Genomic DNA, 26,945 nt, shown 5'->3' on the forward strand with positions numbered 1-26,945 from the left:
AGAAAATTCCTCTGATGTCTCCAGCTGATAAAATCATTAATCACACACTCCAAACTTCAAAGCAGAAGACGAGAAAATCACCTCACTTTCCCTGCACATGGAGAATAATTTTTCTACTTCAAAGAACCATCTTTTTTATTGGGTCATTTTAATTATTGAACGTGGGATGGAAGCTATCCACATAATGTCACCGCTGTCTTTTTCATGAAATATACATAGGTCTAATTTGACTACATTCACTCAAGAGGGAAACACTGAGGAGAGGATAAGAAAAGGGATATGGGCTGGGGATACAGCTCTCCTCAGTGCAAATGAGTAAGAGAAAGGAAGTAAGCCTTTCAGGGCTGACTTTTCTCATTCCTTCCTCTTGGAGAGAAACCACCAAAAAGCGGACTGCCTATTTGGGCAATTCCTCAAGGGACTGCCTTGCTTCTCAATTCTCCTCCTACCCAACACATGGCAACACAATCACACTACCTTTATTAGTAACTAGAGGCCCGGTGCACGAAGTCATGCACGAGTGGGGGGTCCCTCGGCCTGGCTGGTGATCAGGGCCAATAGGGGACATCTCAACCAGCCACGATCAGGGCCAATCAGGGCCAGCTGGCTGCGGGGGAGGGACCGCGGGAGGTTGGCTGGCCTGGCCGTGGGAATTTGGCTGTGGGAGCATCCTGACCACCAGGGGGCAGCTCATGCATTGAGCATCTGCCCCCTGGTGGTCAGTGCACGTCATAGTGACCGGTCGACCTGTTGTAACTGTCACTTAGGCTTTTATAGATACTAGTATAGATGCTGGCATTATTGCCAACCTCAGACAACTGTGGGTACAATCAGTTGATTTGTGAATAACGAGTGTGAAGAAAACCTTGTGTTCCAGAACAAGGGTCAGCAAACTATCTGGCCCTGTTCAGAGTAAGACTGCTAGGGAGAGGTCAAGTCAAGCATCCCAATCCCCACTCAGCCCTTTTCCCACAAAATCACAACGCCGAGAATTGGCAAATTTCTTCTGTAAAGGGCCAGAGAGTAAATATTTTTAGCTTCGCGGCCTATACAACAATCTCTGCAGCTACTCAATTCTGCAGTTATAGCCAAACACAACACATAGACACTAGTAAATGAGTATGGCTGAGTCCTAGCAAAACATTACTTCCAAAAATAGGATGAGGGTGGGATTTGTCCACAAGCCATAGTTTTCAACTCCTATTCTAGTCAAGTGCTAGATACTAGAAATGTTCTAGCACTGTGCTAGCCAATACAGCAGCCATTAGCCAGAGTTGACCATTAAATACTTGAAATGTGGCTAGTGTGACTAAGGAACTACATTTTAAATTTTACAGAATTTAATTTTCTTTAGTTTTTATTAAATTTATTGGGGTGATATTCATTTAATAGGATCATATAGGTTTCTATGATACATGATCTGTATATATAGCATTTTGCAGCCACCACCCAAAGTCAAATCATCTCTGTCACCATGTATTTGGCCCCCTTTACCCAGGAACTGCATTTTAAATGTTACTGACTTTTACTCATTTAAATTTTAACAGACATGGGTGGCTAGTGCCGTGGTCGGCAAACTGCGGCCCCTTGAGTGTGGCTCTTCCACAAAATACCACATGTGGGTGCGCACGTCCAGTGCGATTGAAACTTCATGGCCACACTCAAGGGGCCAAAGAGCCGCATGTGGCTTGCGAGCCACAGTTTGTCGACCACTGGGCTAGTGGCTCCAGTATTCGATAACACAGTGGTAGATGCTTCTCATTGCTCCTCTACAAAGCAGATTCAGGCCACCTTCCAATTTATGGCATAGTTTAAAATTTTTCCTTAAAAAAGAAGATAGCCATGCTTCCACATTCAGAATGAAGCCACATCCAACTGAAAATTATGTTTCTTACGTGTGGAATATCTACATCATTGAAGCAAAAATAAGTGTTTGGTTTGAATCAATCAAATAACAGCAATTTAGCCAACGTGAAGTGCATAGGGGCTAAGTCGGATCCACGCCAAGACTTATCCAATGTGGAACCTGTTTCCTGTCTCCTCTGAACACTGGCCTGCACCTCCACTGAGGGCACAGACCTACTGAATGGCCCCATGGACTCCTAAGGAAAGACCAAATCTCCCCACAGACCCGAAAATGTATACATTCAAAGACATGGTTCAAGAGCACAAGAGGGAACATGCATCTCAGTTAGGCTGCCTTCTCCCAAAGTGATCACATCATACGCTGCCTCTACACGGATATCGGGCACTCACCACATCCTTCGCCACTGCCCACACGGATCATTTATTTTCTGCCAACTGTTTTATTTGCACAATAAGTAGCTTGTGTCCTGCATTCCTTCGCCATCCCCAAAATATAATCCAATGGGGAGAAGCAAGGAAATAAGATAGCAACATGTTTGTTTGTTTTCCAAGTGTGAATAAGAAATAACAAACCAACTTTTCGTTTAAGCAATTTGTATAATATCAACTTTCTTCAATGGGTTAAAGAATATTGAAAATTAAGGATACTCTTTAGGAAGTAAGAAACCTTCGGAATCATAGGTGCCAGGAGGGGGACCTATATAAATACACAACAAAGGAAGGTAAATGACATTCTGACTTTTTAAAATGATTTTTGATAAAAAATAAAACCATTCCAGATCCAATCATTTATTTATCTGTGGTTCCCAAATCTCCAAAGCTGAAAAAATGAAAGAAAAAAAATCCAAGTGTGAAGCAAACTCCCTTTACTGGCACAACCTGATGCAAACTGGCAGAGGGTTACTTATATAGTCTCTTTTTATTCACTTTAGGGTGAGAACTTTTTTTCTGAAGAAATATCCATGTGTTTGTACAACACTCCCAGCAACCTCACTGGGAATGTTACACAATCTATAATACATGCAGTAGGTCTTCCCTTTCCAAAATCCACCCAAATATCCGATATCCAAAACACCTCTTGCCCCAAGGGTTTGGATAAGGAATCTTCTAAAGAAAGCTGTTCAGGTAGAACATTTTCTATCAACTCAGCGTCTGCTGCCCAGAATTCTGAGACAGTGCCTTACCTCGGTTTGAAGAATGGCAGCCCGCTGTTCTTTGGCAGTAAGCGACTCTTTAAGCACTTCAATGTGTTGCTTGCAATCTGAATTTTGATTGCTAAGGGTTTCAAGCTTTGTTTGTAAGGCAAGAAGTTCTGATTCCTTCTTTGAAAGTTCCTGCTTTAGCTGATCAATCTGTAAAACAACAAAATTGCAAGAAATTAGAAGCCACAAATACTACTCTCTATTTGAAAACTATTGATTTCTCTTATAGTCCTTTCGTGTGTGTGTGTGTGTGTGTGTGTGTGTGTCTACTACTCTCTATTTGAAAACTACTGATTTCTCTTACAGTCCGTGTGTGTGTGTGTGTGTTCTTTAAATGACTTGTTTCTTTTTCTTTTTCACAGTCAGTGATTATTATTCCAACAATGCAGGCTATACGTTTGATGAAAAAGATGCTCCTGGGAGTCACACAGACTTGGGTTCTGGGGAGGCTCTGCAAATGTGGCAGAGAGTGTAGAAAGCCAGAAAGGTAAGGTCAGCAGACTTCCGTCCACCTTCCACCCCACTGAGAACAAAGGTTCACAGTGGAAAGAAGGCTTCCAGGCCAAACCTACTAGTCATCTATGAAACCAAAGACAATTCACCAAGATCCTCAGAGGGGTAAACAGGGAGCTAATAAAGGTACTTAACCTAAGACATAACCTGGACCTTCTCTACTATTCCACAGTGGAAATGATCATTCAAGGGCATTATTTGACAAAAGAGAATTCTCACCCCCAGTCCCAAAAAAATAAGTATTGGGGGTGTTTCTTTTGCTTATATTAAATACTGAGAAAATACAAAAGAAATAAAATATATATAAAGTATAAGGGAAAATAACACAAGTAATATCCATCATTCAATTCACCAAAAAAGATAGTTAGAATTATCTGTGCTCCAGCACATTTCTATCTTGTTCTTTCCCCTTCAGAAATAATTCCCACTCTAAATTTTATGCTGATCATTTTCTTTCTTGTCTTTTGGGTTCACCATGTATTTTTTCCATCTGTAAATGATATATACCATTTAGTTTTGAATACTATTTAGGTTTTTAACTTTGTTTGCAGTGTATGTTTTGTGGGATATTTTTTAAGCATTAGGCTTTTTTTCTACTCAATCTTATGTCCTGGAGATTAAATTGTGTTATTGTACAAGCAATTTGTTTGTTTTCTTTGAAGAACAGTATTCCATTGTAAAACTTCACCGCAGTTTATTTGTCCATTCTGCTGCTGATAGACATCTGGGTTTGTTTCCAGGTGTTGTTGGTTTTTTTCCTATTAAAGTGCTATTCTGGCCTGGCCAATGTGGCTCAGTGTCGATCTATGAACCAAGAGGTCACGGTTTCATTCTAGGTCTGGGCACATGCCCAGGTTCCAGGCTCAAACCCCAGTGGGGGAACTGCAGGAGGCAGCCGATCAATGATTCTCTCTCATCATTGATGTTTCTATCTCTCTCTCCCTCTCCCTTCATCTCTGAAATCAATAAAAGTATTTGACTGAAAAAGTGCTATTCTGAACATTCTTCTACATATCACCTGGTACACATAGTAAAAATAATCTAAAAGTTAAATTGCTGGACCACATAGTATACACATCTTCCACTTCACTAGACAAACAAATGTTTTCCAAAGCAGTTACATTAATATTCACAGTCACAGGCATGGTGTGTTCATCACTCCACAGCTTTGCCAATCTTATGTCACCAGCGTTCTACATTTCTGCCTGCAGAAGGAATGGCAGCTTCAGCCTCCTCCTGCTGGCAGCCAGCCACCATGCTAGAAGTCAGCTATCCTCCAACCGCTGTGCTCCGAGGAAGCCATACCAAACACACAGTGGGCAAAGAAAGACAGAGAAGCTGGTGGAAATGATAATTCCTTTGTCTTGTTGATGATCGTAAAGTGAAGAATTTCAATGTTTCACCATGAATGTTCATGTTTGTTTTAGCTTTTTATAGGCCCTCTTAGGTTTCAGAAAGTTCCATTTTATTACAACTTTGGAAAGTGTTTTGTTTTGTTTTTTTAATCTTCACCCAAGGATGTGTTTACTGATTTGAGAGAGAGGAAGGAAGGGAGATGGATGAGTAGTTTCAGTCTTCCATATTTCGATCATTGAATCTGACTCATCTGTTAATCACTTAAAGGTGGGTTAAAACACCTACTTAATGATGAAATAATAAATTCTTCCTTATAGTTCTACCAATTTTTAGATCTAGAAATGGTTTCTTTGTCTTAATGTCTACAAATCCATTCCTTTAAAGGTTATGAAATCTGTCATTAGCTGCAGTTTTTATAGTTTTATTGAAATATAATTTACATACCATAAAATTCACCTAACTAAAGTGTTCTATTGATGGTTTTTAGTATTTCCCATCATCATCATGGTTGTACACGTGAATCCTCTCAAAATAAAACCTTTCATCATCTCAAAATTAAAGCCTAAAACCATTAGCTGTCCCTCTCCATTCCCCACCCTCTACCCCCAGCTGTAGGCAAACAATACTAGTAATCTACTTTCTGTCTCTATGGATTGGCCTATTCTGGGTATTTTGTATAAATGGAATCACACAATATATGTACTTTGTGACTGGCTTCTTTCATGTAGCACAATATTTCAAGATTCATCCTTTTTATTGCTGAATAATATTCCCGAGCATGAATATAGCACATTCTATCAATTCACCAGTTGATGGGCACTCATGCTGTTTCTATATTTTGGCTATTATGAATAATGCCACTACAAATATTCATGCACAACCCTGTGTGGACAAGTTTTCATTTCTCTTGGGTATATATTTAGGTGTAGAATTGTGAGGACATGTGGCAACTGTATGTTTAGCATTTTGAAGAAATTCTAAATCATTTGCCTAAGTGACTGTAGCATTTCCCATTACCACCAGCAATACATGTGGGCTCTAACTTTTTCATACTCTTACCAGAATTTGTTATTGTCTGTCTTTTTAATTATAGCCATTATGAAGGGTATAAAGTGGTATCTCATTATGGTTTTGACTTGCATTTCTCTAATAACTAATGACACTAAGCATATTTTCACATACTTTTAGCCATTCATACTGGTATATCTCTTTTGGACAAGTATTCTAACTGCTTTCTATGACTTTTTCTTTGCCTTTTATGGCTTTATTTGATACAAATGGATATGTTTTTTCCTATTTCTCCTTTTGGGGTACTTTGAGCCTCCTGATTGTGGACTGGTACCTGTCATCAGTTTTGGAAAAATATCAGCTTTTATTTCTTCAAATATGAATAGTGATCTACTACATCATTCTTTCTTGAACTCTGATTATAGTTATAATAGACCTTCTTTTTCTATATATCTTAACTTATCTTTCATGTATGCCATCTTTTTACTTAATTTATTTGCTCTATTTTCTAGTTTGTTAAGTCTCTCTTCTTCTGTGACCCTCCTCTGTGATGACTTTATATTTATTTATTGAGCTTTGAAATTTGCATTTTTATTTTCCCATTTCTAGAAGTTCTCTTTAAATTTGCTTGGTATTTTAATTTATTTTTTAAATATATATTTTATTGATTTCAGAGGGGAGGGGAGAGGTAGAGAGACAGAAACATCAATGAAAGAATCATTGATTAGCTGCCTCCTGATTACCCCCCACTGGGGTTTGAGCCCACAACTCGGGCATGTGCCCTGACTGGGAATCACACCATGACCTCCTGGTTCAAAGGTTGAGGCTCAACCACTGAGCAACACTGGTTGGGCTAAATTTTCTTGATATTTTTATATTCTCTCGACTTTTATTTGTATTCAAATACCTTCTTTTATTTATTTAAACATATTAATCACATTTATGTCATAGCGTTTGTCTTAAAAATCCAAGTCCTAAAGTTCTTGCCACCTGGATCTGCTGTCTGTTTTTTCTACTGATTCATGGTGGCTTGCTTTCTTGCAGGTTTTCTAATTAAAAAAATAATATCTTGCCTTCATTTTTTTTGTAACTTTATCTACAGAAATATTTTGCAGGCTAAGTTAGCATGCAGCCTTCCAGAGCAGTTGCCTCTGCCAATACCTGAGGCCCTACCAACCAAGGACCCCTTTAAACCACATCCTCTACTTGAAGATTCCGGATCACCTCACATTGCACATCCGTGCAAGATCCAGCTGTGGGTATAGATTCTCAGAGATCTTCTTTTTTGTCTTCCACTTGGCTCAAAGTTTGTTTTAAAATATATACTTTTCCCTGTAGTCTCCAGTCTGAGTGAGAGGAGAGTAGAATTGGGAGGTTATTTGTAGTTAATCCTGACACCGAAGGGTGATGCTATCCGGGATCCCAGCCTTATGTGGTGTGGCAGCAGAATCCCTATTTGACTCTTCATCTTGAGCAGGCTCAGGCTTCTGTCTTCTTTTCTTAAATGTCCCTGTGACTGTGAAAATCAAAGCTCAAGTTCACTTGCCTAGCAAAGACTAACAAGAAGATTTAACCAGTGCTCGATTGATCACTCCAGCTCCCTGCTTTGGCTTAGTTTGGGCCCTTGAGATTCTTTCTAACTTGACAGTTCACATGTACATTTTTATTTTATTTTCTGTTTGTTTTAAATTTATCTTTATTGTTGAAAGTATTACAGATGCCCCCCTTTTTCCCTGTGGACCTCCTCAAGGGAAATACGTTCAAAAATACATTTCACCCAGCAATTTTTGTTGTTTTCAGCAACTGAAACTGGCATAAACAAGGGCCAAGCCACTGACAATAACTGCTGAGCATGAACCAGAGTGAGATGCTTAAAAAAAGAAGTGAAAACATCTTCAGAAGTGTTCAGGTTGCACAATTTACTAGAAGGATTTATATGGAAGGAGATTCCATCCTCAGGAGAAGTCAGACTGATCAGGGGGCAAATAGGTTGCATCTTTGTTGCCATATCAAAAGGTTTGGTAGTGGCCGGCCGAAAGGTAGTCTTGAGAATGGTTCTGGATTTGCCTGAACGTTCACTGGGAGAGAATCGTGATTGATTATCAACATACTCTGCATGTGTAAGCAGGTGGTGGCACGGCTCAGGTATGTGCAATCCCTGAACTACATTATTATTGTCATAATCTAATCATGTGAGTCGATGATCATTTTTATCTGGAATAGAGTAAGAAACTCTCTCTCTCTCTCTCTCTCTATCACACACACACACACACACACAATGGAGTGTAAGTAGAGGGGAAATCAAGATTAGGATTACCTAAAATTACAAAAGAAAAAACATCTGTTGTGATCAGCAGTCTTCCCAGGGGATTTGGCTACAAATCACAGGCAGTTGACCTGACAGCACAGAATCTAGTTGATTCCACATATGAAACTTATTTATCTGGAAATAATGCTAAAAACAAAACTTTCAACTCTACATGCCTATGCAAAGATGATGCTTCTAGTGAAAAATCCAATCTGTGCTAACTGCTACAAATACCGGAGTAGAAATCCACTGTGAGAGTGGGGTATTGAGAGAGAAATTTGAATGAAATTAACTTGATCGACAAAATGGTATTTTGGTAATAGAAAGAAAGAAGATGGGAGGTTCTACATACACCTACTTTATTCAATAAAAACAGACTGATAATGATGAAACTCTTTCAGTCTATAAATGTTAAATACGCAGTTGCTTTAAATAGCTTTCAGACTATCACTGACATGAGATGAATTTTAAATAAATATTATATGCAGACAATAACAGAAAAAGACTTTTCTAGAGGGAATATAGTTATGGGGTAAAAAAAACCATATTCTTCCATAAAAATATGCCTTTGGCTTCTTTTATAGCCATAAACTCAATAAAAATGGAAAGTGATGCAATCGAACATACATGAGAACTGAGGCGGGGGAAGGCTGTCTGGGTGATGGCAAGAAAAGCCAATCGGAATTACATCCACGCTTTGCATGAAGTCCATGTGGACATCAGGCACACTTCATCTTGTCTGAAAGTTCTTCCACCGCTTATGTCTGTGACACAACCAACACCCTGGAAAAAGGACTCTGCCAAGGAAAACAGCGTCTTTGTCACTGCAGATATGGCCCTCCTGTGTAGCAAGGGATATGCCTGTTATCATGCAGTTTGGGTTATGAGGATTGTAATCCGTCAGAGATTAGTAAGAAAATGGGTTACAAATTCCAAATAAAGGGGGGATCGAACACAACAGACTGGCGTCTTGGGTGAACTCTGAAAGCAGAGGGAGCAGCTAATATAGAAGCACTGGGATTGGTGGGCGAGAAATGTGTTAGATGAGGAACAAAGCCTTGTACAGAACAAGGGATGCCATCACTCTTCCCCTGCCAGGAAAACATTTATGTATGTTACATTCCATTGTTAAAGGCTTAACAGTGCTCCTGAAAGTAATTCATGCTTTTCACAGCCTCTTAGTTCTGCTCTCACAGTCTGATCCCTCTAAGCCAGTGGTTCTCAACCTTGGCTGCACATTAGAATCACCTGGGAGTCTTTTTAAAATCCTGATTTCTGGGCCTCGGAGGGTGAGGCCCAGAAATCAGGATTTTAAAAAGAGGCTTTAAAAAAAGATTCCCAGGTGATTCTAATGTGCAGCCAAGGTTGAGAACCACTGCTCTAAGCTCTCTAGGGAAGCCTGTTGGGACAGGGGGGAGTCGGGGCTGGGGGTGGAGAAGGTGTAGTAATTGAAGTTTCCAACAGGGAGAGTGGTGCAGCCAGCAGGTCTCCCAGAGCCTCAGTACTCAGGGGTAATGTGCAAGTGCCGAAGGGCTTGCAAGACGCCAGAATCTCCACCCAGGACTATGGCCAGCAGCCCTCTGCCTTTGCACAGATGAGTTTCTGAGATCTGCTTTTACGTTTTTGCAATTCACCTTCCAGCTTTCCAGAAACGTTACGATCATAGTTTTTCTATGACATCACATTAACAAAAGCAATTTAGGTCTTCAGTGCTGCTTAATTTAATCACCGAGCTTTCAAGGGTCCCTACCAGTCCCAGGATCTGTTCAACATCAAAAAAGAGGTGCTCGCGCTTTCACGTGGCTATTAAAATACTTCCTTTCCCTCCAGCCTACATGCTTGACTCATCTTAATAATTAGTGCAAGCAGAAATTCCTTTTCATATACAACATTGGAACATTGTTTCTATGTCAAATTTCACTGAAAAAGTATCTTCAATATACTTCTATATCTAAAAATGAGTTTGTATATAACAATTATTGGTAGCTGCCTTTATTATCTATTTGGAGCAAATCATTACAGATTGAAATGGAGACGGATTTGAGATCCTGCTCTGTTAATGAAAAAGAATCAAATGCTGAGTCAGTTTTATCAACAGGGAATCATAAAAACAATTTCCAGTTAAATAGTATTTCAAAAATATCAGCAAATGAGAACATGGATATGTGAACAATATTAGGGGATATTTTTTTCATAAATAGGTTGAATTTATGATATCATTGTTATTTAAAAAATAGAAAACTCCTGCCCTGGCTGTTGTTGCTCAATGGTTAGAGCCTCAACCCACTCACTGACGAGTTGTAGATTCCATGCTGGTCAAGGGCACGTGCCTGGTTGCAGATTTGTTCCCCAGCCCTGGTTGGGGCAAGTGCAGGAGGCAACCAATTGATGTGTCTCTCTCACATAGATCTCTCTCTTCCTCTCCCTCTTTCTCTGTCTGCCCTCTCTCCCTCCCTTCCACTCTCTTTTAAACAACAAACAAAAATCAATGGAAAAAAAATATCCCCTGGTGAGGATTAACAAAAAAATAAAAAATAGTAAACTTAGAAGTAAGCATGATAAAACATGCTTTGACATCTGGTAAAGAAATACTCAGGTCCTAGCTGGCTTGGCTCAGTGGATAGAGTATCAGCCTGCGGACTGAAGGGTCCCAGGTTCGATTCCAGCCAAGGGCACATGCCTAATAATAAAAAAGAAATACTCAGGGCAATCAGCACCTCTAATCTAGTCTTGCACACAGTGGTTATTCTAGTTGCCTCTCCAAAAGCCCCTGGTTAGGGAGAAACTTTCTGGACCACCTTTAAAGCTTTCCACATATTCATTACAATCAGCAATAAGAAGGCACAATATTTAACTGCAATTTTAAGCTTGGTTTCCAAAGAGTGTGAGTCCCCTCCTTATGCAGCATCCCATAAAGATGTCTGAAATGTTCTACCATGACTCTATGGGTCTTTATAAAACATTAAAACAAAAGTTGTAAAGTCAACACTCCTAGCCTCAAATCTATCATTTTTTGTTAGTTGGGATCCAACGTCCTTTTGTGATTTCCATTTCTATCACTGCCTCAGTAAACCCAGTAACTTTAACAATTACTTCTCTATTTCCCACGTGAGTTTCAGAGCCTCTAGGATTTATAATTTAATATTTCTTTCCTGTTTTGGAAAATCTGTCATTTCACATAGATTTGAGTTCTTCCTACTTCCCTACCTGTGTGAAGTTGGGGGGTGGGATGATATTTTCACTTATCCTAGGTTTTCTCTAACATTGATTTAAGTCTGCGTTCTTCATTGCTGTTTTATTTAGACAAAAAAATACTACCACCTCTAAACCTAAACAACCTGCACTGCTCTAGCCAAAAGTGAATTCCCCTCCCATCAAATCTTCAGGGTAGTATTGTTTTGTTTGTTTGTTAGTTTTATATTTTTATTTATTTCCGAGAGGAAGGAAGAGGGAGAAAGAGATAGAAACATCAATGATGAGAGAAAATCACTGATTGGCTGACTCTTGCACACCCCCTACTGGGGATCGAGCCCGCAACCCAGGCATGTGCCCTTGACCAGAATCGAACCTGGGACCCTTCAGTCTGCAGGCTGATGCTCTATCCACTGAGCCAAAGCAGCTAGAGCATCCAGGGTAGTGTTTTCAGTATATTTCTTTACTAAGTGGTCAATATGAATGGACGGAAAATAATATGCACTATTTTTAGTGGGCTTCAATGGCTAGCTCAGTGCCATGTGCTAAAAACAATGCTTAACAAGATGGGGACTGCAATACTCAGATTCCACCAATGACAGCTTTATCCATCCATACAACCCTGAGAAATTAAAGAGTTCAAGAGACCTCCAATGGTGATGCTAAGTTGTTCTATCAATGTGTGTAACCAACTATTGCAAAAATTAACTCCTCACATATCTGTGATGATTTGACAAGCAATATAGTCAAGTAAACTTTGTAAAGAATTATTCAAATAGGCAACAGTGAACCATATAATATGCTAGTGATCTGATTTTAGAGGCTATCAGCCCATGACTATCCAATTTCACAAATTCCATGATAAATGGTTTAGCCACTGGAATCAGTACACACAACCTAAGAGATCCCAAAAGCATAAGACACAAGCACCGAGGACTAAATGTTTAGCAATAGCTATGTCTTAACAGAACTGCTAGGCCATTCCTAGGCTTAAGTAAGGAATCAAAGTAGAAGTAAGAAAAACAAGTAATTGAAGTAATGGTATGAAGTTTGAGCAATAACTGTTATGGTTCCACCCAATAAAAACATTCTTTCAATTGAGAAAATATGAAAAGATAACTTTTAGGGGTATTTTTTATCTAATTTTTATCAGTCTGTAAGGGATATGACATTATAAGAACTCATTTTAATTTTATTTCTTAGACTCCCTTGTCCCCATTAATCAAATTAAATACAACATTTATTATTATTATGTTTGGTTATACTTCAATAATAATGAGTATAATTATGAACTGTGAAAATTAATAAACAAAACCTCATTTAAAATGGAGTCGGGAGACTAGAAAACTGTCATGCACATGTAGACCAACTGACCCCAAGAAGAGGAGACAAATATTGCATCTCCGACAGGAAGTGATGCCACGTTACTATCACAGCAGGAGGAAGGAAAGACTCCTCCTGGCCCTGGAACAGCTCAGCCAATGGGAGGCTGCCATAGCTCAGCACTGAAAAGTCACTGTGCCTCGAACTTGCAGTTTCTCCAGTGGGCTCTTCCTTTACAACAGCCCCTCCCAAGTCCACAAAACTCCTCTCTTTTGTTTCTCTATATGTGTGTGTGACTTACCATTAGACCACATGTCCCGAATTGCAATTCTTTGTTGTTCCCCAATAAACTATTTTGCTGGAGAAATACCAGGCAGTGGATTAAAAGTCAACAGCTTTTTTTTTTTGAGCCAAGAACTTAAACTACCTTATTTCATTTAATCCTTTTGGACAACCTCTACAGTGGGTGGTGTTGCCCCCATCTTATAGAAGAGGAAAGTGTGGTTGGGTGACTTAAGTCACTCCGCAAAGCCCTGCCGCTAGCAAGGGCAGGCTAGAGCCTTCCCAGTCTGCCTTCGCCCTCAGCCTGCATTCTTCCCACCCTACTCCATAACTCCCCGCAATCATTCTTCTGGCCTGACCACATTGGGAACCAACTCTTCAAAGTAAGTCTCTCAGACAACTGCAGGCCAGTAACAATCATGACTTATTTGCTGAAGACCATGTAAATGCTTTATTTTACCTGGACAGGAGTCCATGGTATGAGTGAAGTTTACAAATTTCATGGCAGTTTCCGTTACAGAAGAGGCTTGCACTATCTCCCACCATGCAATGACAGGGAAGGGAGGAAAGGTTTAAGCTGAAACAATCGTTTCCCCCAAACCTCAGATCTGTGCCTCTGGTCTTCATTCCCAGAGAAATTTGGTCATCATCTGCAGGCCACGCTACAACTGTGCTTGCTGCACCTCAGCTTAATGAATGCTCTGAGAGGGAAGGACTGCAAAAATGAAACCAGAAGGCAGGGCTGAGCAGGAAAACCTATTCTGCATTTTGTGGTGGTCCCTGAAAGGAAGGGGTTAGATTCAAACCCACTGGACATTCTTCTTCTCATATCTCCACTCCTTGATCCAAATTTTTATTCATAATCTCAATGTCAACTTACAGATGGAAAGTTGGCAGAATTAAGTACAGTTTTTGTTTTTTCTCTTCGAAAACACACACATATGTACACACATATACGTATGGGGTGAAGCAGATGCTAGATATTATTATTTCCTCTCTATAATTTGCAAATGTTCTGCAATGAGCATGCATTTATTTCACAACTAATAAAAAATCAATTATCATTTAAATACTTTCTCTCCCTACTCCCACTGCTTTCTCACAGAAATATGCATTATTCTTAAATCTGCTACATTTTATAAGGCAATAAAAAAGAGTAAAATCTAGATCAAGAACAGGATTATTTACTAATAATTTCTTATTGGTGTGGTTATTATTTTCAGAAACAACATGATTTAAAGACAGCAATAGATAAAAGCACCTCAAAGTCTTATTAGACCTATTGGACTATTCATATATTCAATCATTATGTATATGTAAAAATAATAGATATTCAGGTGCATGGTCCATTTGTAGCCCAGTTCAATTTTGAAAAATGTAAGACAAATTCTTCAAAACTAGTAATGTGAAATAAATTAATGAAACATGTAACTATAATAACACATAAATATTTCATAGCAACAGATAACAGTAATAATAATGACCACTGTCAACAACAATGCCTGACATTTGTAGGGATCAGACCGAGGACTAAGTGCTTTAAATGCATAATCTCTTGGGATCATCAAAAAACCAAATGATTGAGGCATTTCTCTTTTTCTTATCCCTATTTCACGGATGAGGAAACTGGGGCTTAGAGAAGTTGAATAATTTGTACAAATAGCAGCATTGGGACTCAAAGTCAACTTTTGTCTTAAACACTATACTAAAACTAAAATGTCCTCATATCATTCAAATCAGTTAAATTAACTTCTAAGATTGCCTTTTGAGAATCATCTTCTAGGGATGGACTCAAAATGTGGCAATGAGAGAAACTTTTTAAAATAGTTTTCAAAACTTACGAAAACTCAGAAAATTTGGAAGTAAGAGGACTATTACAAGGTAATTTTAATTCCCAAGACAGAGCAACAACAAAGGAACTCATTAGAAAATCCTGAACCCCTTTGTAGGTAGAAATTCTACCAAAGGTTTTCCCTGATTTCTTTTTTGAATCTATGCATCTGAACTAAAATTTTTGCATTCTTCTTTCTTGTCCATATATTTCATGATATCATATAAAGCAGATTATGTATTTGGGAAAAGAATGTAAGTAAACCGTAACTTTCCAGTCACACTAAGAGTATAAAAGTTTGTAACTCTGGACCATACCTTGGTTTTCATGAACTTGGAGTGACTTTTGTAAACCTCTATTTGTTTGATCTCTTCTTCACGGTCCTCAGTGTTCAGCACACCATTGGCTTTTAACATCTGGATCTCATCCTCAAGATCCCTTATGTTTCGCTCCAATGAAGCAATTTTTGTGTCCTGTTTGTGAAATTTAAAAAAAAAAGAAAAGAGAAGGAAAGAATTGTTTTTCAGTGTTATCAAAACAGAATTTCAGATAGGAATTTTGGTAGTAATACATTAACCATGATGTAGACATAGCTGTGAATTCAGAACATTTTTTTCACTTCTAAGGAATGTTTATGAGATTATTTGTTAAGCTCCTACTAAAGACCATGTCTCAATAGAATACAGAGCTACCTAGATACGTTTGCCTAATATCTGGGAATCAAATTACCAAAGCAATAGTAATAAAAGTGAAAATATCATTTAAAGTGGACACATTTTTAATTCAAGATATAGTTTACCACTGTATATCCTTAGGTCTACTTGTAAACATAAAAATGGTGTGTTCGTGTGTATATTCTGTGGCTGGTTTTATAAGGCATGCTTGGAATTTGACTGTGAGAGAAAAGGAAATTAAAATCTACTAATGGGAAAAAGGATTCTCATCTAAAATGCAGACATAAGTGAAATTAAATAACTGAAACTTGACTTAGTATGACTGATACACTAAATATTAAAAATTTTATAGTAACTGGAAATAATATATCACAACGTCATGATTTATTTGGCAAGCTGTCAGCTCCTAACATCGCAAAAACATTACTACTTTGAAGGGTATTTCTAACCAATTGATTTACAGTAAAAATACAAAAACAAACAAACCGAGAATGTGGGATTGAGAAAAATAAACATAGAGAATTTTTTAAAGGAAATGACAAACTCTGTACACAATGTAGAGCATAATAAGAAATGAAGCATTAGAAAGTAGAGAAAAGAAAGCTCTTATGTGGGGGGAAAAATCATCCCTCAAACTTCATTATTAGACTCAAGTCAATCTTGTAAATGAAACATTGTGGAAAATTTCGCTTTAAGTTTTCCCACAATCACCATCTACCTGCCATTTAACTGTACAGATTCCAGGAGCTTATATACATTTATAACTGAATATCAATTAAAAACAAATCACCAACTCATTTTGTAACAATTCTTTTAGAATGTAAAAAATTAAGAGTTCCAAAATAAAGGCAATGAATAAACTATTCAATTCATAACTAATTCATTAAAAGGACTCAGCAACAAATGTGTCCATCCTGACTTTGTGACTATCTTCTATTTTATTTCCCTATGTTATATGCCCGAAACATGTCTCCTGTGGAAATATAATAATTATTGTTGTTAACATTGTCATCATAGTTAAAAGAAAAACAAGGATCTGCAAGAGAGACTTATTGAGCTCCACTGTCTACGTGCCAAGACCCAAGTGCTCGAAATGCTGGAGAAACACTTTTATTAATTCTAAAAAACAATAAAAAAATCCAAGAAGACAAAATAAAGAGATTCTGAAATTCGCAAGACTATTAAGGATGGTACAGTCCACAGTATTCCATTTCCTTTAAACCATATCTACTGAATTTTTTCCAGTTACAAAAATAATACACTTTAAACTCATTGAAAATGGAGAAAATCCCCTCTAACATCATTAATGTTTTTACATATAGCCTGCCAGGCTTTTTTATTTTAGATGCAATTTCTGGAAGTCTAGTGTACTTCCAGTTTGAGTGAAGGGAGTCTTGTGGACTGAACATTTGTGTGCCTCCAAAATTCATATGTTAAAGCCCTAATTAGTAATATGATGGTATTTGGAAATGAAGCCTTTGGAAGGTAGTCAAAGTTAGATGGGGTCATTAGAATGGGGCCCTTACGATGGGATTAATGCCCTCAGGAGAAGACACAGTAGAAAAGTTGTTTTTTTGTAAAGAAAGTATTCTCCTATGACAGGTGAGGATTAACAAAAATAAATAAATAAATAAATAAATAAATAAATAAAATGGCAAAGGTTAAAGACAAAGAGAAAATCATAAAAGCAACAAGAGAAGAGCAGTTGGTTGCCTGCAACGGATCTCCCACAAGACTGTCAGTTGATTTCTCAACAGAAACTTCTTAGGCCAGAAGGAATTGGCACAAAATATTCAAGTGATGAAAAGCAAGGACCTACAACCAATATTAATCATATAATCAATAATATTGTAATAACTATGTATGGTGTCAGATGGAAGCTAGATTTATCAGAGTTGTCACTTTCTAAGTTATATAAATATCTAATCACTGGGTTGTATACCTGAAACTAATCTATAATTTAAAAAGGTAATATGCTAATTAGACTGGATGTCATTCCAGCCGTTCTTCCGGATGAAGCCAGGGCCAGAGGGAAGCCCGGGTCCCAGATGCCAGAGGGAAGCTGGTGCCAGCAGCCAGGGGAAGGAAGGCCTACTCTTGCACGAATTTCATGCATTGGGCCTCTAGTATAATATTTGTACATCAACTGCAATTGAAAAATAAAAAATTATTTTTAAAACATTATGTTTTTAAGCCACCAGTCTGTGGTCATTTTGTTATGCCAGCCCAAGCTGACAGAGGTAGGGAGTCATCCTTCGTGACTCACTTGAGTTCTGAGACATGAGAACTCCACATATAAAAAGAGCAGCAATAAGAAAAAGGCTATTAAAAAAAGAATCTCTAAAAGTTCACAAGAATGTTCCTAAATAAACGAGTCATTTTACCTCAATGTTTTGACTATAAAATTGAGACATGTTATTATAGAAAACTTAAAAGCTATTGATAATTACAACTGTCCATAATCACATCACCCAGATATACCCATTAACATCTTTATACCCTTGAAAGCCTTATTTTATTTTTACTTAAAAACACAGAAATGATACATATCAATATGACATAGATTTCTTCCCTTTATTGAGATGTAAGTTGACTATTTTTTTTTAAATATATTTTATTGATTTTTTACAGAGAGGAAGGGAGAGAGATAGAGAGTTAGAAACATTGATGAGAGAGAAACATCAATCAGCTGCCTCCTGCACATCTCCTACTGGGGATGTGCCCGCAACCCAGGTACATGCCCTTGACCAGAATCGAACCTGGGACCTTTCAGTTCCCAGGCCGATGCTCTATCCACTGAGCCAAACCGGTTTCGGCGTAAGTTGACTATTGATGAGATGTACAAATATCTAAGTAGAATATTTATGAGTTACTGTAAGTTAAGTATGAAAGGCAGGGCCAGCATTTCTGCTTTTCCTATATAAAATCTCCTAGAAATTCAGACCCAAGTCTAAAGTGACCGACCATATTCATATGTATGTATGTATGTATGTATGTACATATATACGTGTATAAATGTGGTGTGTGTGTTTGTGTGTATGTGTACTATGATACACTTTGTAGTCCTCACATCTTATACTTTACTTTTTGAATAGCGCTTGGTAGAAGTTCAGGTTTCGATCACGTAGACAAGCAAAGAAGACCCCTTCAGCTTTCCAGTCAATACTTGATGCTTTAGTTAGTAATGACCAGAACTGCCTATTTCTAAATGGGTTAGAAGGAGCTTCCACTGGACTTTAAAAAACTACATACTGCTAAAGAAAGATCAGCTGAGGTAAGATAGAAAATATCTTAACACAGAAAACCCTCTTGGCCTATAAACATCTGAACTAAAATTTCATCAAATGGTGAATCACATTAACTTTTACTAATTTTTTAAAATTAACCAACAACTTTCCTTTTTCCTACGAACTTCTTTTTCCCTTTAAACTTAGGTGTCCCAAAACAGAAGGAAGAGGAGAGGGAGGGGGGTGGATATTGAGGAAGTTACTTGAATAAGGGTCTATTTTTTTTCTGTCCTGATAAATATTTATGTTCTTACACAAGAAGTCAATTTCAAGGGCAGCAGAACTCACACCTGAAATCATGAGCATATAGAAAAGGAGGTAGAAAAATATTATCAAGATCTAGAGAGAACAGGTACAACATACATAGATACATTAGATAGTGTATTGACTGTGCCCAAGAAGATGGTCAAAATTCTGAACCAGAGGAAGACAAAAAACAAAAGCAAGTGAAATGTCAGCGTCTCAAGTGACTCACTTTGAGAAACTCACGGAGAAGAATGTTTTTCTTTTTTAAAAATCTCTAAAACTAGATAAATGACTAGAAACATATTTATATTTGAGTAGGGCTATGAAAGGTTGAAACTACTTCACAAGTCCTGATGGCTCAATGTGACACATGGATGGATCCTGTCTTTCAGAATAGATACCAAATGCACATTCTATGTAATAAAAGGCTAATATGCAATTGTCCCCTACACAGGGAGTTCGATGGGCAGTTCAACCAGGAGTTCAACCAAGGGGTGGGGCCAGCTGGCCAACCGCCCTCAGCCCCTCCCTACAGCTGGACTCCACCCATGCACGAATTTGTGCACCAGGCTTTCAGTGTTCAATAACCCCCTCACTGATCTAGAATAGAGAGAGAAAATTAAATAAAGACATAGGCTATAACATCCCAAAAAGTAACATTTTAAAAGACAGAGCAACATTTTACTCCAAATTACCAGAGATTTCTTCATCTAAACATCTTCAAATATTATTTGTAACTGATATTTTTAAATTTTATATTATGTAGTGATTTTCAAATACTCATCTAGATTATGTTTCACAAATAAGCAAGCTCTCGAGGCAGAGAATTGTGGGCCTTCCTTAGAAATGGGGAAAGTGAAATAAAACACAGAACAGCCTTTCCGACCACGGGATCCAAACGCTCTGTGAAAAGGGGCTCCCAGGGTCAACTGCCGTGGAAATGCCTGTTGGGCATTCCCAATGCACAACAGCTCTGGAAGTACTGCTGGTTCTGGAACTACTACTGCCAATTATTCCTTTTTCCCAATTGTTACTCCTATAGGAGTCAATTCTTGGGGAAGAAATTAGGACTTTAATGATCACATTAAGCTCATGGTTATATAAGAAAGTGAAGAATCAAAACAATAATTTGGATTCCTCAAGGGAAAACGTGCCATGATTACACCCAATTTAAAATAATTGGGGTTTTAAATATGCAAATCACCTTGTCAGCATCTGTCACTCAAAGGTGGTTCATGAGTGCCTACGCTGAGCCCCAGCAGTGAGAGAACAGACTGCTCTGCTCCTGGAATGCAGCACTTCCCTTCCTGTCTCAGGTGGCATTCTTCGTAGTCCTGCGATAGGACAACCATGAAGTTGTTTTGCTTGTACACTATTTCATGGCTAAAGACTGTAAAACTGTGGGAAACAAAGATTAAGGAGAAAAAAAATGTGTTTGCCTCACTCCCCACTAGTTAGAAAAAAAATATCTGAATAGAGTGTCTCTTTCAAATAATTTCTTCCCACATAGTCATAAAATATACTTGTAAAAATTTGATATATAAATTGCAGACCTTAACTCCTACTTAAAGATTCACACCCAAGATGATTTGACATCTATCATTCCAAAACTAAAAACTAGGTATTTGATGGGAAACTAATAAGTAAATTACTGGAATTGAACCCCTAGTAATAAACTACCCAGTGGGCCCAACTTGCAGATTCTTAAGCCAGCCATGAATATTAGCACCAGCCCATGAGCGCAGGAACTAGAGCAATGAGCATGGAAGTCAGGCGGGAAGGCTGAAGTAAGTTTCTCTCTGCTTTATCTTTCTGTCAAAAATCATCTCTGTATTTTTCTAGGACATGTCTGCTATAGTCGATAGTAAACTTAAGCACAGGGAGTTCTCTCTTTCAACAAATACAGATTGAGAATCTACTGGGTACCCATTACTTTGCCAGGTATGTGAGATCTCGACAAGATTATGGCATCCTTCTCTCTCTAACACGGAATACAGTCTAGATCCCTGTTACTCAAAGTGTGGTCCACAGACCAGCGCCATTGACACCAGCTGAGAGGTTTTTAAAAATGCAGAGTATCAGGCCTCCACAAAGAACTACTGAAAATAAATCTGCATTTTCACAAGGTCCAAGGGTGAGCATGGCATTCTAAATGACTGCAGGGGTCCAGCATATCCAAGGGACAAGACTGACCAAAGCAGAAGAGACCAGGGCCACTTTACTGCCCAAGTATATTTAGAAAAGTCTGAAACTAATCTCAAGAGCTATCCACCTTGGCATGAGGGTACAGAAGTCCTGGGAGCAAACTTTCTGGAGCATCTTTGCCGGTCAGGATGTCTTTATTGGCCTTTTCATGTGTGTCAACCATTACGTTCCCCTTAAACAGCAAGAAACGGATTTCAATTCTTCACAAGGAACTGTGAACACTGAAATGGTGAGTAGGGGGAACATCCAAAAAGCAACATCATTTAGTCACAAAAAGTAACAATTACGTTATTGCTGAGTGTCACATTGTACTTTCCTTCCAAATACAGTAAGAATTACTGGTTTCACTTTAATATCAGGCCAAGAAAGAAAACACAAGCAGTTTTTACAAAGCATGGAACTCACTGTGATCACATATCGGTCTACGGACGTCGATCAACAGACTTAGGGCCAATTTGGTTTAAAGAAGAAGACGTGATCTAATGTTCAGGAAACGTCCCTACATAATTATATTACACTTTATTTAGAATAAAATTCTAGACTATTATTACTGGATACCACAGAGGTTCTTGAAGGCTTAAGCTTTAGAAATCATCTACTTGGAGCTGCAAACATAACTGAACAGCCCTTGGTCTTGGGCTATCTGAGTAATGCCCTTCCTTTGGAAGGATTTACTGTGTGGGATTCACCGCGGTTATGTGAGGCCAAGGGAAGCACTGCAGGGGGAAAAAAAAGTCGTCTTGGGCATAAGCCATGTTAAGAGAAATAAACAGAAAACAGAAAAATAAAAAAAAACGTGTCTTCTTGGGCCTTATCAAACTGTAAAGAGATGATGACCTAAGTTAGAAGATGACAGGGGACATGCCGGTTTTTTTGTTCTGGTGCTTTTGTGTTTGATTGTTCAGATGGCATCTAATTCTTCATAGCAAAATATACACACGCGCGCAGCTTCAGGATAGACTACTTCAAATTAAAAGCCATTCGGGTGCTTTGGTGTTTCTTTTCATGGTCTCATTTTCCTACTGCTGACTCATTCTCAGGAAGCCCATGCCCCGGGAATGTCCTTCCTGTCGGGCTGTTTCTATGCACATTACTAATGACCCACGGTCAGAAGATGTGTCTCTAGTGGTTCTTGCTGGACACTATGTGACCTCTGAGGTTTTGGTCTCCGTGAGCAAATTTCTTGTTGTTGCCAATGGACTCAAGTCTAACAAAAAGAGCTCGAGGTGACAATCCAGCAGACCCTTGGAGAGTCACAAATCTGGATACAAATCCTGGTTCAGGCATTTACATCTTAGGGAAAAAGACTGTGCCTCTCAGAACGAGGACCACGCTCAAGGGCATGTTAATAAAGTGACAAGTGAAATATAACGCATGAAAAGTGCCTACTGCGGAGCCTCCTCCTGGGGAGTGAAGGGCCACCATTGTTATCATAAGCCCATTGGCCAGTTCTGTGGGGTACACATGTGGAATACCACAGCGACTCGTTTTAGTCCCCCCTGTGTAACACCGCGAGCATGTCCCTAACCTTGCTAACCTTGTAAGGTTGCTATGAGAACTTAGTGAGTGACATTTAAACCTTCCAGAATCTTAGTGAACACACAGTAGGTACTCTATAAGGATTACCTTCCTTCCTATTTCCCGTGGTAAAATATATCTATTACTTCTTTGTCAGTCTGCTCAGCTGCTTTTCCTTTGGGGGACCACATTCCCCCAATTCCCTGTGGTTTTCATGGGGTTCTGATGTATGACTCTGCCCTGTGGCAAATTCCGTGGACCCTCTGGACACAGTGACTGATCCAGGAATGCACGCATGATGCCACCGGGCCAATCAGAGACTGACATGAATCCCGGGGCCTCTCCTTTTCTGAGGTTATACTTCTCCTTTGCTGAGATTACGAATGATAAGGAAAACACAGGCCTGTGGCTGGTAGTAAGCTTCTTTCATTCATGAATCAGAATCTGCCTGAATTATTGGGCCCTTATAACATCATTTGAATACCTACATACAGCTACATCTGAATCATCCACTTCCCAGAATACCAAAACACAATAGCAGTGTTTTGGCCTTTTTTAACCAAAGATTATAACATGCAAGTGATAGTGTGAAAGATAACACCAAAATATAATTAGATATAATATTCTGTAAGGCTACAGATAGAGATGTCAAAAATGGGTTAAGACCACCATAGCTGAGTCAAGAAATCTAGAGAAAGTACAGAAGCTTATTGTGGGGTTTGGAGATGGATAAGAACCTATAATAATGAAAGTGTAATATGCTAATTAGACTAGATGTCCTTCCGGACTACTTTCCCGACGAAGCTGGGTCCTGGGTGCCTGCCGGCAGCCAGAGGGAAGTCGGTGCCAGCAGCCGGGGGAAGGAAGGCCTACTCTTGCACGAATTTCATGCATCGGGCCTCTAGTAAAGTTATAATAGAGAAGATGAATTCTTTCTAGCCAGAAGTAATAATACACACACATTCAAGAGCATGTAGCATGGTGTCCAGCACATATTATTTAATAAATATAAATTGAAAGAATAAGAAAAAAGATTAGAGTATATATCAAGGAGGGGGAAGAAGACAAGGCTGATTAAAAAATATAGATCACTTTGTGTTGCAGAGGAGTTAGAAATGAAAAGAAGGCTAGGCTGAATGATAACCAGTCTTCAGCAGAGGGGTAAAAAATAATGGAAATCATGAAAAAGTCACGGAAAATAAGAGAGTGACATTTCAAGAAGGCAGAGAAGTCAAAGAAAATGTTTGGAGAGATTAAAGGCTAAGAAAAAAATTAGGGTATCATTGGTGACATGAGGGCTGTTTCAATGGAGTTTTGTTATTGTTATTGGAAACTGAACCCCAGTGTGTTAAATACCACAGAGTGGGAGGAGATTGCTGAGTCTTTCAAGAATCAGTACAGCACAGGGCAGGAACCCAGGGAACAGACACCACCTGGAGCCCTGGAACCAGGTCTGGGAAGGGCCTCCTGGAGCCGGGGTTTAACTCTCTAGTTGCTGGGTTGGGGGAATCCCAGGGTAAGGACTCTGGTGAGGAGGTGCTCTGGGGTAACCAGAGAAGTACTTCAATAGTTTAACAAGCCAGATAGCTGCACCTGTGCCTCTCAGCTGGCTAGCAGCCCTTCACAGAAAGCTGCTTCAACAAACACTGCAAGCTTTCTACATCCCAGAGCATGGAAGGGAGCACTGACTAACCCACACTCATTTCCCTCTCCATGTGCCTGTGAGCCACACTAATGCCAGTGCCCGGCTGTGGACCAGGTGGGTCAGAGTCATCTAGGGAGTGAGTAAAAGCTAGCGATGATTTGGTCCCACTCCAAAATATTCCATTGCAGGAGAGGAGAGGGTGACACAAAAATCTGTATTTGTCTGTAAGTTCCTCAGGTTGGGAAACACACACACACACACACACACATACACACACACACACACTTTACTTTTTATACATGTTTTCCCTTCTGTTGAAGTTAAATATATAAATATATATATGCACTATCTGAATATGTAAAAAGGAATAGCATGGGACAGAAGCAAACAATGTTTCTTCATTCCAGTCTTAAAAATGCAGTTAAAATAACAGCTAATGGGTATTGATTACTTATGCAAGCACTAGGCTAGAAAAATCTCATTAAGCTTCTCCCGAACCCTATGAAGTAAGGACTAATTTTACCCATTTTAGGATCAGGACATCTACAGAAGGGAAATAAGTTGCCCAAGGTTTTCCCTTTGCTGAAGTAACTTTCTAGGCCCAAGATGGAGCTGCTCCTGCCCAGGGTGACACACCAGCAAACTGAAACTCCCATCCAGCCCCTGTGAATGCTGCACTGGCCCAGAACCAGGCAGAGTAGCCAGTCACCATGCCCAGGTGCCACTCATCTCCTTGTTCCTTCTCACCCCAAACAAGGTGACTATGTGCCCCAGCCAATAAGATATTTTCAATTTTTCTTCCTCGTTCTTTATCCTATAAAAGCTTCCTGCCTTTGGTCCCATTTTGCAGTTGTCTAAATGGGAGACTGTCTGCTTCGTGAAACATTAAATAAAATGTGTTGGTATCACCCAAGTTGTCTTCTTTAACCCTTAATAAGGTATTTTCAATTTTTCTTCCTTGTTCTTTATCCTATAAAAGCTTCCTGCCTTTGGTCCCATTTTTGCAGTTGTCTAAATGGGAGACTGTCTGCTTCGTGAAACATTAAATAAAATGTGTTGGTATCACCCAAGTTGTCTTCTTTAACCCTTTTTTAACACCTTTAATAATCTGGAATGGTTCCCTCCACAAAGCCTTGCCTTGAACAGGAGAGAGGAGGCCACATACTGGGACCTTGCCATCTGTCCCCAGGCCAACCTCAGAGAGCCTGGCTCCCGAGAAGGTGCGCACCTACAAGCTGGGGCGTTTGGGTCCTTTCTTCCACCCAGCACCTTTACCCTTAAAGGTCACAGAGCGAGGTGCAAAGAAAATAGTGCAGAGCCTGGGTCGAGAGGAAAGGGAGGAAGAAGTTTCAGAAACTGCTTCCGGGTGACAGCAGCCCTCAGTGTTCACAGCCCACCCTCCCTCAGTCCGGAGGGACATCACTGTCCACCTTCATCGGGATACAGTGAGGGTTTGACTTCCCAGAGGTTCCGGGAAAGACTACTTTGCTATTTTAGGGAGTCCTAAAAAGATGGTCACCTGACCACTCTTTCTCTTCCAATGCTCTTTAGGAAAAGGCTGGGTGAGGAAGTGCTCCTTCCTGGCCGTCCAGCAATCTGAACTTGCTCTTCCCACTCCTTTGAACCCACTGCCCCAAAGCCCCCAACAGCCCTGGTTTGGGGCTTCATTCTTCGGATTTCTAAAACATACCACAAGTCCTTCTATGTTCCACCAGTTTGTCTCATGGAAAAAAGCAACAGGCGGCAGAGGAATTCAGGCCACCCCAAGTCACCAGTGCGGCCTGATGGATGTGGAAACTGGACCATGCCTTAGGGATGAGGCATGTGACGGCCGGCACACTGTCATTACTGAGCCTTGAAAGGGGAAGTTCACATGAGGCCTGTGGTAGACTTCTAAACCCTGCTGGCGAGGGCGCATGCCAATGAGGAAATTGCAATCCCTAAATAAACAATAGGCTGGGAACCTGAGCACCAGCAAGGGGAGGGCAGGGGCTGCAGGCCGGAGCAAGGCTGGCCAAGATGGAGCAAACAAAGCAAAGATTTCAAGTTTGCAAGAATGTGATGTCAATTCAGACACCCCAGGCAGGTCCTTTGAGAATCCAAATAGCCAGTCACCGAGCCTCCAGACTTGGAAAAAATTTGAAAGTAGGACACCAAGTCCAATCCTTCATATGCCAAATGAGAACAGTGAGAGCCAGAGGGGACAAGTGACTTGCCAAAAGCCCAACAGCCAGAAAGCTTAGTCCCTGGGCCCACTGGGGGCTGCTATATTTTTTTCCACTGCTTTCCCCTTTCAAAGATGCTTTTAAAGTCTTTCCACAAGCAAACTGTGTGTGTATTCAGAGCTAAGGCTGCCTGAAGTAAGTTTGTGAAATTCCTTCTCTCTGGTGGTCCTTGCTCAAATGTCCCACCTCTTTTTTACAGGGAAAACTCAATTTCCAGGCTGAAAGGGAAGAGATGGAAAAGAAAAGGATTCCTTGCGCATCTAC

General features: G+C 39.5%; 1 protein-coding gene across 12 annotated transcripts in view; it reads right to left on the reverse strand.

Annotated features, from left to right (window-relative positions):
• The window catches only part of ERC2 (ELKS/RAB6-interacting/CAST family member 2), an 846,554-nt gene that overhangs the window by 586,454 nt on the left and 233,155 nt on the right, over nt 1-26,945 (reverse strand). For all 12 annotated transcript variants that reach the window (XM_014541327.1, XM_014541320.1, XM_014541325.1 and 9 more), the window contains 2 exons: nt 15,199-15,354; nt 3,051-3,218 (listed from right to left, as the gene is read on the reverse strand). In XM_014541327.1, the coding sequence (XP_014396813.1) occupies nt 3,051-3,218; nt 15,199-15,354 (324 nt within the window). The remainder of the gene's footprint in view (nt 1-3,050; nt 3,219-15,198; nt 15,355-26,945) is intronic.

Source organism: Myotis brandtii, unplaced genomic scaffold (assembly GCF_000412655.1).
Source record: "Myotis brandtii unplaced genomic scaffold, ASM41265v1 scaffold268, whole genome shotgun sequence".
Lineage (NCBI taxonomy): Eukaryota > Metazoa > Chordata > Mammalia > Chiroptera > Vespertilionidae > Myotis > Myotis brandtii.